The sequence below is a fragment of the Megalops cyprinoides genome, chromosome 8 (genome assembly GCF_013368585.1).
Source record: "Megalops cyprinoides isolate fMegCyp1 chromosome 8, fMegCyp1.pri, whole genome shotgun sequence".
In the NCBI taxonomy this organism is placed as follows: domain Eukaryota; kingdom Metazoa; phylum Chordata; class Actinopteri; order Elopiformes; family Megalopidae; genus Megalops; species Megalops cyprinoides.
The window spans coordinates 16,725,676-16,742,325 of NC_050590.1; the positions used below are offsets into that span (position 1 = coordinate 16,725,676).

Sequence of the window (16,650 nt, forward strand, 5' to 3'; positions counted from 1 at the left end):
GTATTACAGTACAGTATTTCCCATAGGCATGGTTGGTGGTGACCACCCATCCTGTATCAGACTGTCTTTATATAACCAAATATCATATGTATCCAGCTGCCTCCTGCAGGCAGACCTCTGTTATAAAGGCAGTAAGGCAGACAGTGTTATCTGCCATTGGACACAGCACAGGTGAGACCCCATACCATAGGTGTAAGCAAGTGTTCTTGGGAATGTGGATCTGGAGTGTCTCACAGTGCTGACATAAACTGTCACATTTAGTAGATGAACTATCCAACAGAGCATTGCAGGAATAATCTTAAACTGTAACATGAATCAGTTTTAGTAGTACACAGAGCCTTCTCATCTGATGCAGAAGTACAGTTTTGCTCCTGCTGCCTGATCTAGTGTGTTTGATCTCCTTGAAAACATTGAATTGCCAAGTGCCAGTTGGTTTGGACTGTCTGTCACACTGTGGGAGTCCAGCCTCATGTGACCTTGTAACCCATTGCTTCCATCTGTTAGGGCACTTGGAATGATCTTACAGGTTGCAAGAAGGTTTTTTTCTTAACAGTGCACCAATGGTCTGAAGTAAAGTTAAAACAGGAACAATGTTTGCAGCCACCTTGAGCTTTTGAATTTATTTCTTCTGTTATATTTTTGTTTGCTTAGAGCCCATGAGAACATGAGAAAAATGTGGTGCAGGAAGTGCCAAGTCACTTTGGCACTTCCTGTACCACATTTTATACTACTGGCCCACATTTTTGCTTGTTGAGTATCCCTACCACTCCCTCTCACACGAGCCAATGGAAGCAATGGATACAACACTGACTGTTGTTTTGAGGAAAATGTACCATTCTTAATGTGTTAAGGGTTTCATTAGGTTGAAAACGATGATAGAAATAAAAAAAAAAAACACAAATTGGACATGATACTTTCCGTTCAATAAAGGTGTGAATACAGCGACCACTAAACATTTTTAAAGGGTTAAGGAGAAATTCAGTCTGAAGTGTTCTGGTTCCTAATATTCATGTATTTTTCTTCTGAAAGATTGTATTTGTCACCTTTTTATTATTTTCAGTGACAAAAGAATAAAGATGACTACTCTGAGGTAGTGATGGCAGGCAAATGAAGTGAAAGCAACATGAGATCTGGAAAGGGATTTGCTCTGTTTGCATTCCCCAGGCAATCCACTTGCCCTGAATGTAGATGCAATCATTCCTCCATTTGGTAGCCCTTGGTGATTTATTAGTGGGACCTTCCTGTTTAGCACACAAACAACCCTGTAATGATCTGAAGAAATAAACACCATAAAAACCAAGCTAGATTTAGAGGGAGAGCTCCTGTTCCACATTCTTGGGTTCATTTACACAAAGCCCAAATTGTAATAATCCTTTCCATTGCCTTATTTCTTGCTAACATCATACCATATCTTGTTTCCTTGTTGTTTTGTTTGATCTAAAGTGTGACTCTGGGACCAGGTATGATTCCCCAAAATTTTTACTATTTTTGTAAGCTGAGCAAGAGCCCCCTTTTCAACACTGAATTGTATTTTGTGCATTACTGTTTCATTTAATATGATACTTAGTGTATCAGTTCAGTTAGCTCAGTGAAGGTGAATAAGAGCGACCGGTTTTTGGTTGTCATCTGAAACCTTTGTCTGGCTGAGGAATCATGTGGACCTCCACAAAAAATAAAAACAAAACAAAAAAAAAAAAAAAAACACCGGACATTTTCTAAGTTTTTATGAAGGAATTTTACAGATTTAGAGATGACATTCTCTTGTGAGTTTTTTCCACAGTCATGCCAGAACTAGGCTTTCTGAACCAAGTATGGCCATGTCTGAGTAACTAATATATTTTTGCAGGAGCTGAAAACCAGCTCTGAAATCCTAGCCCCATGGTCCATCTGGCACTGAGCTTGGTTTGGAGCAGTTTTTATCATGGAAATGGGACCTTCTTCCCTTTTAAAGATCTCAACTACCAGTGTGCTCATGGAGTAGGTCTTTGTAGGCACCCCCTCACTCCAAGTTATAACAGACTCTGGGAATGGACACACTCAGACAAGGTGCTCATGGTGGCTGCAAATCATTCACCATCGTTTTCTGTTAGTTTTGTTGTTTCAAGGTATGCTGCTCTTCAGATTAGTTTTTTTTTTTTTTTTTTTTGCATGATGAACGTCCTCTTTACCAAAACCTTCAGGTTGAGCTTAAATAGACCTTTTAAGTTAAATTTTTGTTATTTTAAACTAATCCCTCAATTTCTCAGAGCCACTTTAGTTGCTCCCTTTGTGCTAATGGTAAATGGAATGTGTGAAAATGGAACTAGCTGTGTGTTCTTTGTCAGCTCAGGAATTACCTGTTGGGTTGTTGAGTTGGACTGAGATGGCTGGGCTCTGACTTTGGGGAGGGTGTGTAGCATGACACACTGTTTCCTCAGTGGCAGAGGAGCTACTGCTGGCACCCATTCGAATAACTTCTCTCTGTATATTCAGTGTCTAGGATTCAACTTCTGTTTGTCATCTGGGTGTGAATGCACAGCTGCATCTCACAGTTCACCCGTCAGAGGTAGTTTTTCTACATATCAGAACCAGTACCATCAAGAGTCCCCATTCCCCATCCCCCATCCTAATCCCAGTCTGAGAGAATTTTTTCATCTTTCAGTGGGTTCACTGTGCCTTTAAGAAGCAAGTGTTTAATTTAGTTCCCGTATATGTGTATATGTAGTTACACTTGAATGTGTTTAAATTTTCTAGTGATTAAAAAATTGCCATTTTGCATTCAGTTGTCTTCAGATAACAGAATCATGTTACTCTGGCCCTCATTTTGTATGTAGAAATAGGGAATGAGACGTGCTTTCACATCTTTCCAGTAACTTAGTTCAAGTCTAAATAATGCCTCCCTCGACCTTTTTGTTTGTTTGTGTCTTGTAATGGGCATCTTAAAGGTACAGTTTCTCAGGGTGCTTTGGGAAGCCATTTTCACTTTCGGGTGTAATGGTACTAAATGTAAAGCAAAGTGCTGCACAGTTGGAAAGCATTCTTGTACATTACAGTACACCCCAATTTCTGGCTCTGCCTTTGTCACTTTTCCAACTGTTCATTTATCAGGTATAGGTTAGCTAGCACACTCTACTCATGTAAACTGTAAATTGTTCCATTGCACGTCTTTATGAAGATTTGCTTAAATTAAAAATGGATCTTTTAAAACTCATCGTTTCACAGGGAATAGGAAAAATGGTCTAGTAGACAAATAGGCACATACTGCTGGCTATTAGTGGTTGTAGTAGTTTATAATTAGCTAGGTAGATTCATATAATGAATGTTGCTCACAAGCCAGGTAGGTATTAATAACCCGCATAGGCATAGAGGTTGTTTAGATGTTAACAGTTAGTTACAGTTAGCAGATTAGGTTACCAAGCAGATAGACTAGTACATTTATTGTATTTGATATAGCCCAGTCACTATTCTGTGATCTACTCTTATAACTAAGTTGTTAAGAGAGAGTTTGTTAGCAAGGATTTTCCTACAGCAGCTATATAATGAACTGAAAAAGTGTACAAACTAAAACAAACGGATAATATGTCCCCTCATATTAATAGCAAAAGTTATAGCCAGCTTTCTACAGTAGCAATATGCAGCTACTGAAGTGTACACTGTGCCTGGTTATAAGCTTAGTTGAAGATAGGCCAATGCAGTGCATCTCCAGTGTTTTCAGCCAGAAATAAGAATTTCCTTGTCACCCCATGCCAGATCATACGGCCTGAAGCTCAACCCTAAAACTGCTTCTTTTGGTTGTTTTAAACGCTGTTAAATTCCCCAACTTAAGGATCTATGATAGTACACTGCATTTTGAGAAAGATAAAAAGATCTGGGAGGTTTGACAAGCATTCAGGAAATGATGTAAAAAGGATTTCTCTTTCCTGGGCTGTAGCATTATAGCATTATTCCCATTTATTGGACAGTTTGGAATGGGAAAATTCAGCTGGTATTTTTGAAGCAACAGTGAGCTTAAGATGAATCGTTTATAGACAATGCACCGCATGATGTGAGATGCTTTGCCATATACCACAGTTGGATTTTCACAGTACCCAGCTAAATCTCTCCCAACAAGGTTCCCCATTGTGTAAAGACATTTAGCCGAGGGTTCAAATACTAGGAGTCCCCATTATCACACATTCTCCCTTACTGGCAGAGAGCACTCAGAGGGGGAACCCGTAGCATAGTAACACTGTTCTCCTCTATGCTTTGACTGAAATTTCTGTGATTCTGCTGCTTCTTTGCTGCTTGTTTGGCTGCTTTTAGGACACTGGCCCAGTCCTCTCTCTGTGTCTGTGGTCCAGTAGACCATGTGTTTCACTCTCTGGTGTTGTAAAAAGGGTCCAGTCAGTGCCACTGCGTTTCAGTGCTTGTTGGAGACATGGAAAGGTGCAGGTACACTGTAACATTGTCACATTAATATTTGTTTGGATAAAGGCTTTCTCTGCACTTATTCAACGTGTATTTGAAAGCTTTGCTAATTAGGCTCTAATGTCCTACCTTGAGGAAGTGTTTCATTTGCTCATTTTGTAAGGCTCATGCTTAAAGGAGACCTGTTGCAACTATGGTAGAACTCCCAGTCCACCCCCTGCCCTTCAGTAGATACCATTACTGCCTGCTTGAAGACAGCATGAAAACACCTTGCACCTTAACCTTCATTCAGTGTGTGAAGCGTACAGGAATGCTTTCAAAATGCAGTCAGCTTTTGCCACCATGTACCTACCCTCTTAGGGTTTGCAGAGGGCTTGAGATGTGCAAGTCGCTATATCAGGTGAGATAGGAGGAAAAGTTGATAACTCTGAGTGTCTGTTCCATTTTCACAAAATTGGCTTTATTTTTGACAAAAACTATTTATTGAATGACCAGCTTTTATTGCTCATTCATTGTCTCATTTTTATTCCAGGAAGTTCCCTCTGAAGCAGGGAGTGTCTGCATATAAAATGGTCTGCAGTTCTCTGCTTCATAGGTCAGAAGCTTGTTTATTTTGTTTCTGTGGCTACGCTCAGTCCCAACTAAATTGTTTGAACCTGTAAGAGAAAACTTCCAATTGGCACGCATCATCTGACACATGGTAGTCATCATTAGCTCTGCACAATATTGGTTCATTTATTGTATATTTAGAAATCTATACATACATATGTTTTATATTATATATACACAATGTACTGTCTGTGTATATGTGTATAATATTTAATATCTGTGATTTTGGAAAAAAAATAACTGTCTCAGTTATCCGGGAAATATTCAGCACAACATATTAAACTGAGGCATACATTTTCCAAATTGAACCTAAGTCACAACACCTACAACAAACTTGCTTCAATTGTTTTTTTATAATCACACACACACACCCCATCACACACAGGCACACAGACACACAAACATACAAACACACACTCACAGACCCATGCACATACACACATATACACAAAGTTATGATGCAAAATAAAATGGGAAAAAAAGAATTTGAAATTGGGAGTCAAAAAAAGCGAAGCGATCATGCTCAAATTTCGCTGCTTGAATGGGACTGCTAGCCAACGCTGGCAAAGAAGCCTTTATTTACTGTTCAATTGTGCACTGCAGATGCCACCTCCACATCCTCTTCTATGCCCATGGGAGGTCCTCGCTCTGCTTTTCCTGCCTCTTCCAGCCCCACCATACACTCCTCTACCTCAGCCACCAACCGGGCCTCCATTCACAGCAGCTGTGCTCCAAGTGATGGGGTAAGTAGCCGAGGGATGACAGAGATGCTGGTCCTGGAGGGCCAGCAGTCTGGAGCCGGAGCGGGAGGCAGTGGTGGCTGCAGCGGAAGCAGGGTCGGTGCTAATGGAGGAGGAGCAGGATCTCAGCAGCACCAGACAACACCCTCCAAGCGCCGGACGGTCCTGAATATCTCGCCACCCCCGGAGGATCTGTTGGATGACAGCCACATGTCCTGCCAAGATGAGCTGCTCCAGGACTCAGAACAGAGCAACAGCATCTGGATGGAAGACTCTGCTTCCAACTTCAGCATCATGAGCTCCAGCTCTTACAATGACAACACTGAGGTCCCCCGTAAGTCTCGCAAGCGCACACCACGCCAGCGTCCTGGGCCTAAGCCTACAACCACCGAAGAAGCCAGTATGGACGTCTTTGATGCAGACAGTGCCAAGGGGCCACACTTTGTCCTCTCCCAGTTGGGCCCAGACAGCAAGGCTTGTCCCAAAGGAAGGTGGGTAGTCTTGCTTTAAATGCAAGAAGAAATTCATCAGTGATGTGCTGACATTTTAGTGATTTTGAATCCATTGAAAAAATTGCTTTGGAGAGGAAAAATGGAAAAATGACTTACAGATGAGTCTTATGTAAAGTCCAGTTTTCACTCTTGTGTTTATCTTTTTGGCACTCACATAGAGTGATGCTCAAAAGCAAACTCTTAGAGGAGAGAACCAATGACAGAGTGGGGCAAGGATACTTTTGAATGGGAAACACCAGCATTTTCATTTCCTCCCACTCCTGCGTCATCTCTTCTGTTTTTGAGAATGACCATTTACTTCCTTATAATTACTTTTCAAATTAACCAGGTGTCCAGTGTGGCTAAACTGGTTAAGCAGTACATTATCAGCCAACTAATAAAGGCTGCAAGAAATGATCCATACCAGGAAGAACATGCCATTTGCCCAGTTGTAACTTCTTCTTGTATTCAGAGGGAAGTGTTAGGCAGAATGTCTATACCAGTCACCACATTTCATTTTGCAAAGCACTGTTTTGAAAGCACTATGAGGTTGGTTGCTTCCTTATGCCTAATGTCATGAGAATAGCACACTATCAAAATGGATTTAAAATAGAATTCCATGCTGTATTTTACTAGTAAGATTATGTCTTAAAGTTGTGGGTCTTGGGCCATCTACACCTGCACTACTCAAACAAAAGAAGAAATATGTTTTACCCACCAGCCTATAAACTATCATGCAGTGCTACAGAAATATTGTAGAAATGTTGAGTCTGAATTTCCTCTTCCTTGCAGCTCAACAGAGGGTCCTCAGACACCCAGTCAGAAACCTGGGACACTGTCAGGTCAGTACCCTTCAAAGGCCGAGGGGAAGGAGCTGAAGATCCTGGTGCAGCCGGAGACCCAGCACAGAGCCCGGTACCTGACAGAGGGCAGCCGGGGCTCTGTGAAGGACCGCACACAGCAAGGCTTCCCCACTGTCAAGGTAAACAGACCGTAGGCCTACTCACTCCCCTGAGTGCTTTGTTTGTGGACAGTGCCAAGCACACAGAAGTTTGTGGTGTGTTGCCTTTTTAGTACACCCTTATCTGCTTCCAGCTATTGCCACTATCCGCACAATACCAGTCACTGTGGTAAAACCTTGAATAAATGCACATGTGCGTAACAATTCAAAGCTCAGTTAAAACTTATTTGTAGGGTAATGCAGCCAGCCACTTCTCATTTATTTGTTGCCTTGAAATGAAATGTTGTACTTCTGTGCTCAACTTCCCTAAATGGTAATAATGCAGACATGTCATCAAAATGATTGTCCTGCATCTTATTTGCATTTTTTGCAACGTACTACTCATAAGTACAGTTTATAAAGCAACCTTGTTGGCCTCAAAGTGAAATATTTGCCAATGGTGACTGAAATTTCAGCTGTCTTTTTTGTCTGTTCTTTGTGATTATTTAACGTAAGAATACTGGGTTAGCCAGTTTGTCTGTGTTCTGTATTTTATGCCCTTGTGCATGTTTTTGCTCTTAACAATGGATCCATTTCTCCCTAGTTGGAGGGTGTGAATGAGCCAGTGGTCCTGCAGGTGTTTGTGGGCAATGATGCGGGTCGTGTGAAGCCACATGGCTTCTACCAAGCCTGCCGGGTCACGGGCCGCAACACCACAGCTTGTAAGGAAGTGGATATTGAAGGCACCACTGTCATTGAAGTATGCCTGGATCCCAGCAGCAACATGACCTTAGCGTAAGAACCTGCTTCTCAAACATTCTGATTTGAAAAAAACTGTAGTGACCACTGCTTAGGCACCGTTTTGTTGATTGGTTAGCTTTGTTTATTAGTATTCTGTAATATTGTGAAAACACAAAAGTGAACAAAAGCTTGTCCGGTATGTTCTGTTTCCTGCTGCTACAAGGTTGAGCTCCACAGTGAGTCATTTATGTGTTGATGGGGCAGGCCATGCAAGCAGGTGGAGCCAGCTGACAGGGCTGACCGCTGTGTTTCACTTCAGGGTGGACTGTGTGGGCATCCTGAAGCTCAGGAACGCAGACGTAGAGGCACGCATTGGGGTTGCTGGTTCCAAGAAGAAGAGCACGCGGGCCAGGCTGGCGTTTCGAGTTAACATCCCCCGAGCTGATGGTTCTATTCTAACATTACAGACCCCTTCATCACCCATCCTCTGCAGTGAGTGGCAGTTATTTTGGGGTACTTTGGGGGGGGGGGTAGGGGGGGGGCACTGTGAGGGATTAGACAAAAGATAGTCTTAATAGCTTGAGGTGCGGTGGGTGGGGAGGGAGACAAGTGTTTGTGTTTTGGAGAAAATGTGTGAAATCACTTCTCTGTGTACAAGTGTTTACTCTGCCAACAAGAATTTTTCTGTGTTATACATTGGGCTGATGAAATAAAAGAAACATTCGATTTAGATCCAGTCCAGTTACGTTATGATTTTGAAATGTATAATAAAATTGAATCATACAGCATGCAATGTCTTGGAGAAAAGTGTCACCACTGATCTGGTGTGACAGCTTGTATGTTACTTTCCATCAATTTATTGAAACTGTACACTGACTGAAATAGAATAATTGTAAGGGTTTCAAACTTGAGGCAGACCTTGACTGCAAAAACACATTGACATTAAGACATTGGGTAATCCTACCCCTACATAAAATGTCATGATGAATAAATTAATAGGTATTAATTATATTAATAATAATATAGACATATTGTAAGTCATACAGTGCTATGGCATTAGTTGTTCCATACATGCTCCCAAATTTTAGTTTTTGGTGGATTTGTTACATTTGCACACATTGTTGTGATTTCACTGCTGGTTCAGACATGCTAATGTTCATTCTTGTGGTGTTATTTTGGCAGTGCTGTAGCACAGCCTGCTGTATTACAGAATGGTGGCGAGTAAACAGAACAGTTCTTGTTTTACAGAACAGGCCTGTAAAACAAGCTGGTTGGAATATTGAGTAACCATAGTAACAAGGACTGACTACCAGATGATGACATCAGAGTCTAACAGTATTAAATAGTTTATGTAGTGATCATACTCCTTTTTGTGGTCTCGTACATTCTGTGACAGTAAGTTCAACTTACCACATTTTCATGCACTGTTGTCTCTCTGAGAAAACGAAGAAAAAAAGACTTGGAAAAGGAGCAGCTGGTTTAAATTCATGTCTTAAGTTACTATGTGACTGCAGCAGTTAGCGAGGGTAGCACAAGTCATGGGCACAAGAGATGCCAAATACTGTTAGTCATGGATTTGGGAAAACCATTTCACTGAGGAGGGGGGCTGTGGATAAATAAATGACAGGTGTAGGGTTTTTGTTAATTTGTACAGGGCCATAGCATTATTTGAGTGAAACTGAGTGAAATCTCAGTGAGCCATTTCTGGTCAGATACTAGGGGTGTCTTGACAAGACTCCCTCTGCTGTTAATTTGAAGCGGCAGGGGTATGGGGTAACAGGGTGCATGGGTGTGAAACAGAAACCCAAGCCTGATCTGACCCGCGCACTTTAATGCCTGAACTGAACCTGGCCTGAAGATAACTATCTGTTACCTGACCCAAACCTGACCTGATGGTGGTGGGGGTATGTGCCTGCCTGAAAACACTAGCAGTTACAAAACCAGCTACTGCTAATAATGAAATCAAATCAAAATCATCAGCAGCTTGCATATATCCCAATTTGCTGAATCAGTAAGTGAATAAAGGCCTGTACCGGGGAAAATGCATAAATCCCATTGTATGTAACGGTACAGAAGCTTTACAAATGAACACAGTACAGTCCGTCCTTGTAGGGAATGCAGTGCACTATGTGGTGAATGAAAATCATATGATTAAACAAATGAAAATAGAAAATTGAGCTCAATAGTTCAACAAAACAAATAGTCTTTTTTGGGAAAACAGTGTGAAAGGATGTGATGTCTAAATAAGTATATGAACTAATCCTCCATTCAACCTTGAAGGTTTTGGAAGCCTTAAAATAGTGATTAATTAGTTTTCAACTCATTTTAGCACTGTTTTTCGACAGCAGTGCATTCAAAACCTAATATCCAGGAATTTTTTTTGCCTGACCTGTCTCAAACTCAAAGGCTATAGCACAATTACTGACATGAGCCAGCTGACATGAGCCACCCGACATGTTTCATTGGGTCCCAACAAGCTTGGGTTGTGTTGCAGGGTTTTGGTATGGGGAGGGGCTTGTGAAAGAACATGGGGAATGGAGTGAGGGTGAGGCTCATCCTTTGCAAAACATTTCAGCAGTCAAGATGCTGTCTGGAGAAGTAGTCCCATCGTAGTCTTGCTTTCATGGCGTTAATAACACAGTTGTACTTATAATTTATTGCAGTGATTATAACATTAGTCCTAGTATTTTTCATAATTGGCTGACTGAAACAGGAATTTAATTAAATTACCAAGACTGAAACACAGTCCCTAGCTGGGACCAGACAAAATTATCCATGGCTAAGACTTTTTTTCTGAACAGTGCAATTAGAGCAAAATCCTCTTTTCCACAAATGCTAACACTCGCCTTCCAAGAAATCATGAGAGGGAATTTGTCAAGTAATTGGTTTAAGCTGTTCTGTTGGCATTCCTCTTCATACTTGTGGATTGTGAACAGAACTGAGTAGCTGAGAGCTAATCTGTGTCACACATACACATATATTTTCTGTCTAAACTTTGAGGTGTAAGAGAGGGTCCATCCCTGCAATCTGTCTTTGTACACTGCATGTGCTCAGAATCTGGGTTTTTTTTGTCAGTCTATATTGCCTTTTGGATTTTCACAGCCTCTGTGTGGCCTGTGTCACTCTTCATATCAGAGATGTATTTGTGGTCTCTCTGTGTGAGGTGTAAGTGAGTGTTATTGACAGCATGCCTGTGTTGTGTTCTGTCCACAGCACAGCCTGCAGGAATTCCTGAGATTTTGAAGAAGAGCCTGCACAGCTGCACCGCGAAAGGAGGAGAAGAAGTTTTCCTCATCGGGAAGAACTTTCTCAAAGGAACAAAAGTCATATTTCAGGAAAATGCTTCAGGTATGTTTGTAGCATCCACTGCATCCTGTGTAGTTGTTTTTCTGATGCCTATTGTTATTTTTCGTAACACAATTCACTGTTGTGGTAACTGATGTTCTTGTCCTTCTTCAAGATGAGAAATCCTGGAAGGCAGAAGCAGAGATTGACATGGAGCTTTTTCATCAGGTAAAAATATGTGTTTGCTCAGTATCCTTTATTGAAGTCATGTCCCTGCTAGCAAATTAGCTGGAGTTTATATTTGTAAACATGAATTAAAATTTATAAACACACGTATACTGAGTTTTGAATATTTTCAGTATTTTTAAGACCCATCAGGGCTCAACACTTACTTTAAAATGTGGTTGTCCATCCAGGCAAACATTCATCAGATTTTGCTAGCCTCAATGGACAATATGGTTGCCAGATGGTCAAGTTCAGCAATAATTTTTCTTGCAGTATAAGTGCATCCAATCTACAGGTTCCTCTTTTTGGGCAAATAACACTTTAGAAACATAATAAAGATGGCAACTTCATAGCCCTTCAAATATTTGTGATATACCATGGGATTGAGTGCCCATAATGCTTTTATAAATTGGATCCATAGTTGCCTGTCCTTTCCAGTGTCCTGGAAATTTGTCTTTGTTTTTGCAACCAAGGGTGTACCCTTTTTATCTTGGACAGAAATGTTTCTTGGCTGTGTCCTGGTTCCAAGTGATGGTTGTCAGTAACTTTGAAGTGACCTCTCTGCCTTGTGGTCACTTACTGACATTATTTCCCTGATTTGCATTCACCAAGCTAGCTAATTAATTAGGCTATTGATATCATGAATATTTGCACGGCTTGGTGTGTTTGTTAGGCAGTACATTTACATATACAGGCAGTACATGAATGATGTGTCTTACATGAAAGACGGTTCATGTAATCAGTAAAACTTGTTAAATTTAGTCTCTCCTTTTCAGGCTATGTAGTCAGTTAAGTAGCAAACCTTGAATTCATTCAACAGTTAATTTGTTTCATAAAAGTGCTCAGTGCACAAGGGCACTCAATGGACAATGTTAAGGGGCTCCCGAGTGGCTCAGTCGGTAAAAGCATTCGTTCTAAGTGTAGACTGAACGCTACAGCCCGGGTTTGGACCCAACCGTGTCACTAGCCGATAGTGACCGGGAGCTCACAAGCGGAACACATTGGCTTCATTCCACCAGGGATGGGGTGGGTACGGGGTGGTAGCAGGGCTTCGGTTCCATTAGCAACAGCGACCCCTGCTGGTCAATTAGGCGCCTGTGGTCCATGTGCCAAAGCTGCATACGAAATGTCTTCCTCCGACTCATCTCTGTGCTAGCTTATCTTGTGGGCCACAGTGCGAAAAGAAGCAGCAGCTGACGTCACATGTCTCAGAGGAGGGCACGTGCTTGTCCATGCTCTCCCGGATTGACAGTGGGGGTTGTGCAATGGGACTGAACATCGATGACAAATTGGGCATTCCCGAATTCGGGGAATTGGCCATTCCAAATTGGGGAGAAAATGGAAAAAGGAAAATACATTTAAAAAAATTATTATTTTTTTTAAATGCACAATGTTAAGATCTATGACAATTCCATTTACCCATGGTATATTATGGAATATTGTCACGGATCAGATAAAACGCTAAATGACCCGTAACAGATCGGAACTAACCATGTTATAATGTAACATCAGATTGCCTCAAAACTATTTCAGGGGGAGAAAATTGGAGGCTTTTAGATTTCTCTCCCCAAGGTCAAATCTCTTTTTTACCAAAAAAAAACCAAGGCCACGACATGGTAACTGTCTGTAACAGTAATAAGTGGATGCTGTATATTTAGCCTATTTCATAGCTATTAGCCTCCATGAGTATAAAAACACAAATACATATTGTCAGGTTTTTTGGTTTTGGTTTCAGTCATGTTTGTGGTTGACAAGATGGGCAATGGGCAACACAAAATGGTTTCCACATTCTCTTCGTCAGTGCAACTTGGCAACCATTCATGTTGAGCCCTGCCCATGTAGCATAGTCACACTTTATCTTACCAGACAACTTCCATATAGTGCTCTACTCACTGTACTTTCTTATTTTTCTGTCCTTGGTTGCCATGACTTGTGCCTCTTAACCTCAGCTCTAATGGGTCCATAGAAGAAAGTCTATACATTTTGAAAACAAGCTGTTTCTGCAAAATTTTTAAACAGATTGTTGTGGAATTTCCACAGTCTTGCATGTGGACCAGAGCAAACTATAGAGAAAGTACTGGTTCCCTGGTGAAGTCGTCATTGTTCTCATTTTCCTGATATAGAATCATTTAATCGTGAAAGTCCCTCCATATCAGAACCTGGCAATCTCATCTCCTGTGTCTGTGGGGATCTACGTGGTGACAAATGCTGGGAGATCCCACGACGTGCATCCTTTCACCTACACACCAGAGCCAGGTGAGCATTTCGCCTGATCCCCTGCTCTAGAGCATGGTCAGTTTTCCTACCTCTTCTACTTTACTACTACCACTGATGCACTGCTTGATCTCTTCACCATTGTTCTTTTATCTCATATTTCTTGTGCATGTGTGTCATGTTTGGTTGGTGTACTGGGCAATAGAAAAGTATGAATCACTCATCTTAAAGTCATCAATTAGCTTCAATTATAAATCAGTTGGAAATCAGAATGAATGAATACTTAGCAACAAACAAAACAAAGTCTGTCTGTTTTCGGCAGGGAAAGCAGTGGATGTGACTGTGAAGAAAGAGGCACAATGTCCAGCCAAGCCCTGCTCGTTTGAAGAGCAGATGAAAGGTAAACACCTGAAGCTCTGTATATGACTGCACTTCAAACTGTGGCAAACCCTTTTCCTTTTAACATTTTATCTCCAGCCCTGGAAATATTGGAAATATTTTCAAACTCTTATGTGTGTGTTAATATTAAACTACAGTAGGTAATTGTCTCTAGGAGGCAGATTAATAGTATGGTTATGGAAAGGGAAAGTAGGAAAACAAACTTTTCTGTATGTGATGAAGTTTTGTGTTGTTTTGTTTTTAAATGTGATGACTTTGTAAGATTATTGTCTGACTTCAATCTCACCAGTAATACAGAGCAGCAGCTGTAGCCTGGATAGTGCTTTGATAGCCCCATTGATGTCCGTTGTCAAGAGGGAAGATGTCACCCCAATGGAGGTCTCCAGCAATCCTTCTGCAGCTGGTATCTTTAAGGTAAGGGCAACAGAAGACTGGAAAAAATAATCTGCTTTGATCTGTCATTCATCTGTAATATTTTTGAAGTCTAATTAATTAAATATCATCCTAAAAATGAGTTCCAAGTGTGTTGTCTTTTTCTAAACAAATACTACCATTTCTTTTTTCCTTTGCTGGATTCTCTGTAGAACTCAGATGTCATTGGGTCGGCCCAGCAGACCCTGGACATAAGTTCCAGTGTTCCCACCAACAGCAATCCCTTCCCCAGTGCTATGCCTTGTCAGCCAGGGGACCCAGAACAGCCGAAGCCTGCTGTCTTTGCTAATGCAGAGCCCCTGAGCACCATACAGAAGCAGGACATCGCTCCCAGCGCTTCCTTCTCTGGGGCTGGTGACTCCCTGCTCCAGCAAGTCCCCCAGCAGTTCCTCCTGGAGCCCAGAGAGAGCCTGCCCCAGGAGAGGACCAGCAGCAGCGCTGGAAGTGTGGTGGACTTGTCTGAAATGGTGGAGGCCCCACAGCAGCAGCCCCAGCTTCCCATCTTCCCACAGGACGGGGTGGCCCAGCTGGAGAGGGCAGTGCGGGAGCTGCAGGCGGGGGGATTCTCCACCACCGGCTCAGGCAGTAACAGCCTAGTCCAGCAGGTCCTGGAGGCAGCGGCACAACAGCAGCTCAACTCAGTCCTGTATAGCCCAGGCCCCTCTGCCGACAGCATGCAGCAACAGGTCCAGGATAACATGAATAGCCTGCAGCTGCAGTCGGCAGAAAGCTCTCTTGCTAAGCAGCAGCAGCAACAGCAACAGCAGCAGCAGCAGCAACAGCAACAGGTCCTGGAGAACCTGCAGCAGCAGCTGCAGTCAGAGCTGTTCCAGCCACAGATCCCCATGCAGTGTGGCATTTTCCAGGGGGGTGCTCCGAGTGAGACTTCTGAGCAGCAGGCTTCCCCCCAGTCCATGGTACAGAACAACAGCACGCTCTTTCAGCCGTCTGAAGGCTTGATCCGTGGTGCCTCCCACCAACAGCAATCACAGCAACAGGCAGCGCTTTTCCAGCAAGCAGGAGAGCTCCTGTCCATCCAGACCTCCAACTTCCTCCAGCAGCCTCCCTCTCACCCCTCCCCTCCTCAGCAGCTGTTCCATACCCCCAGTCCAATGTCCGAATCACAGGATCCACAGGGGTCGATGTTCCACGCTCAGCAGACCTCCCCCACCCAGGAGCAGGTCCAGGCAGCCATTTTTCAGAACACCCTGACTGTGCTGACGGGCTCCACGCTCTCTCCAGAGCAGCAGCCAGCTGCCTCTGGTCTGTTCCTCTCTCCCACCACACTGCCTGGCCAGCTTACCGCAGACAGCAGTCAGCAACAGCAGCAGCAGCTGGCCTTCCTCACCTCCCTGCAGACGTCTACCACAGAGCCTCAGTCGGTGTCAGTGTTCCAGGCCCAGCCCCAGCTGTCCCCTCTGCAGCAGAGCACCCCCATGGAGCAGCAGCAGCCATCTCAGCAGCAGCAGCCAGCACAACAGCAGGACTCCATATTTCAGAGTATCTCTCCCCACCCCCCTGCCAACACACATGCCCCAAACCAACAGCAGCAACAGCAGCAGCAACAGCAGGCTGGCCTCCTGTTCTGCAGCAATGCCCTGAGCCCCCAGGAACAGCCCCCCACTCTGCTTTTCAGTGGACAGGCCCAGATACCGCCCATGAGCAGCAGCAGCCTCCCCTCTCAGGTACCCCAAAATCCCCCTCTCCTGTTTTCCCAGGCCAGCACGGTGGCTGTCAGCCAGCAGGAGCCATCAGAGCCCATGTCCTTCCAGGACCAGAGCTCTGTGGCTGTTAACCCCCTGACCAGCGAGTCCACCCAGCAGAGCCTTTTCCAAGACCAGCAGCCCATGCAGGTAGCACCAAGCCCTAACAGTGCCCCTGAGCAGCCTGTCACCATCTTCATGACCCAGCCCACCATATCGGCCCTACAGGGGGGCATGGGTACTCAGGAGCTCCCCCAGACGGCCATATTTACCACGCAGAATGGGGTTGCAGGTCTGCAGACCACCACTTCCTCTCCAGTACAACAGCCTGGGTCGCTCTTCCAGACAACCATAAGCGGGACCATGAGCCAGCCCAGCCAGTCTCAGCAGCCTGGCCTCTTTCTCTTTGGAATCCAGAATGGTAAGACCTGAAGCCTTTTTTCATGACCAGGGGCCAGTGTATTTCAAAATGACATCTCACAAAC

At 43.4% G+C, this 16,650-nt stretch overlaps 1 protein-coding gene across 5 annotated transcripts in view; it reads left to right on the forward strand.

Moving 5' to 3' along the window:
* The window catches only part of nfat5b (nuclear factor of activated T cells 5b), a 43,261-nt gene that overhangs the window by 23,810 nt on the left and 2,801 nt on the right, over positions 1-16,650 (forward strand). For 3 of the 5 annotated variants that reach the window (XM_036534601.1, XM_036534600.1, XM_036534602.1), the window contains exons 2-12: positions 4,919-4,981; positions 5,599-6,226; positions 7,019-7,208; positions 7,771-7,961; positions 8,227-8,399; positions 11,121-11,255; positions 11,368-11,420; positions 13,541-13,673; positions 13,954-14,031; positions 14,320-14,444; positions 14,615-16,586. In XM_036534601.1, the coding sequence (XP_036390494.1) occupies positions 5,622-6,226; positions 7,019-7,208; positions 7,771-7,961; positions 8,227-8,399; positions 11,121-11,255; positions 11,368-11,420; positions 13,541-13,673; positions 13,954-14,031; positions 14,320-14,444; positions 14,615-16,586 (3,655 nt within the window). In that variant the 5' untranslated portion in view covers positions 4,919-4,981; positions 5,599-5,621. The remainder of the gene's footprint in view (positions 1-4,918; positions 4,982-5,598; positions 6,227-7,018; positions 7,209-7,770; positions 7,962-8,226; positions 8,400-11,120; positions 11,256-11,367; positions 11,421-13,540; positions 13,674-13,953; positions 14,032-14,319; positions 14,445-14,614; positions 16,587-16,650) is intronic. The other 2 variants (XM_036534599.1, XM_036534603.1) reach the window with 1 other exon arrangement.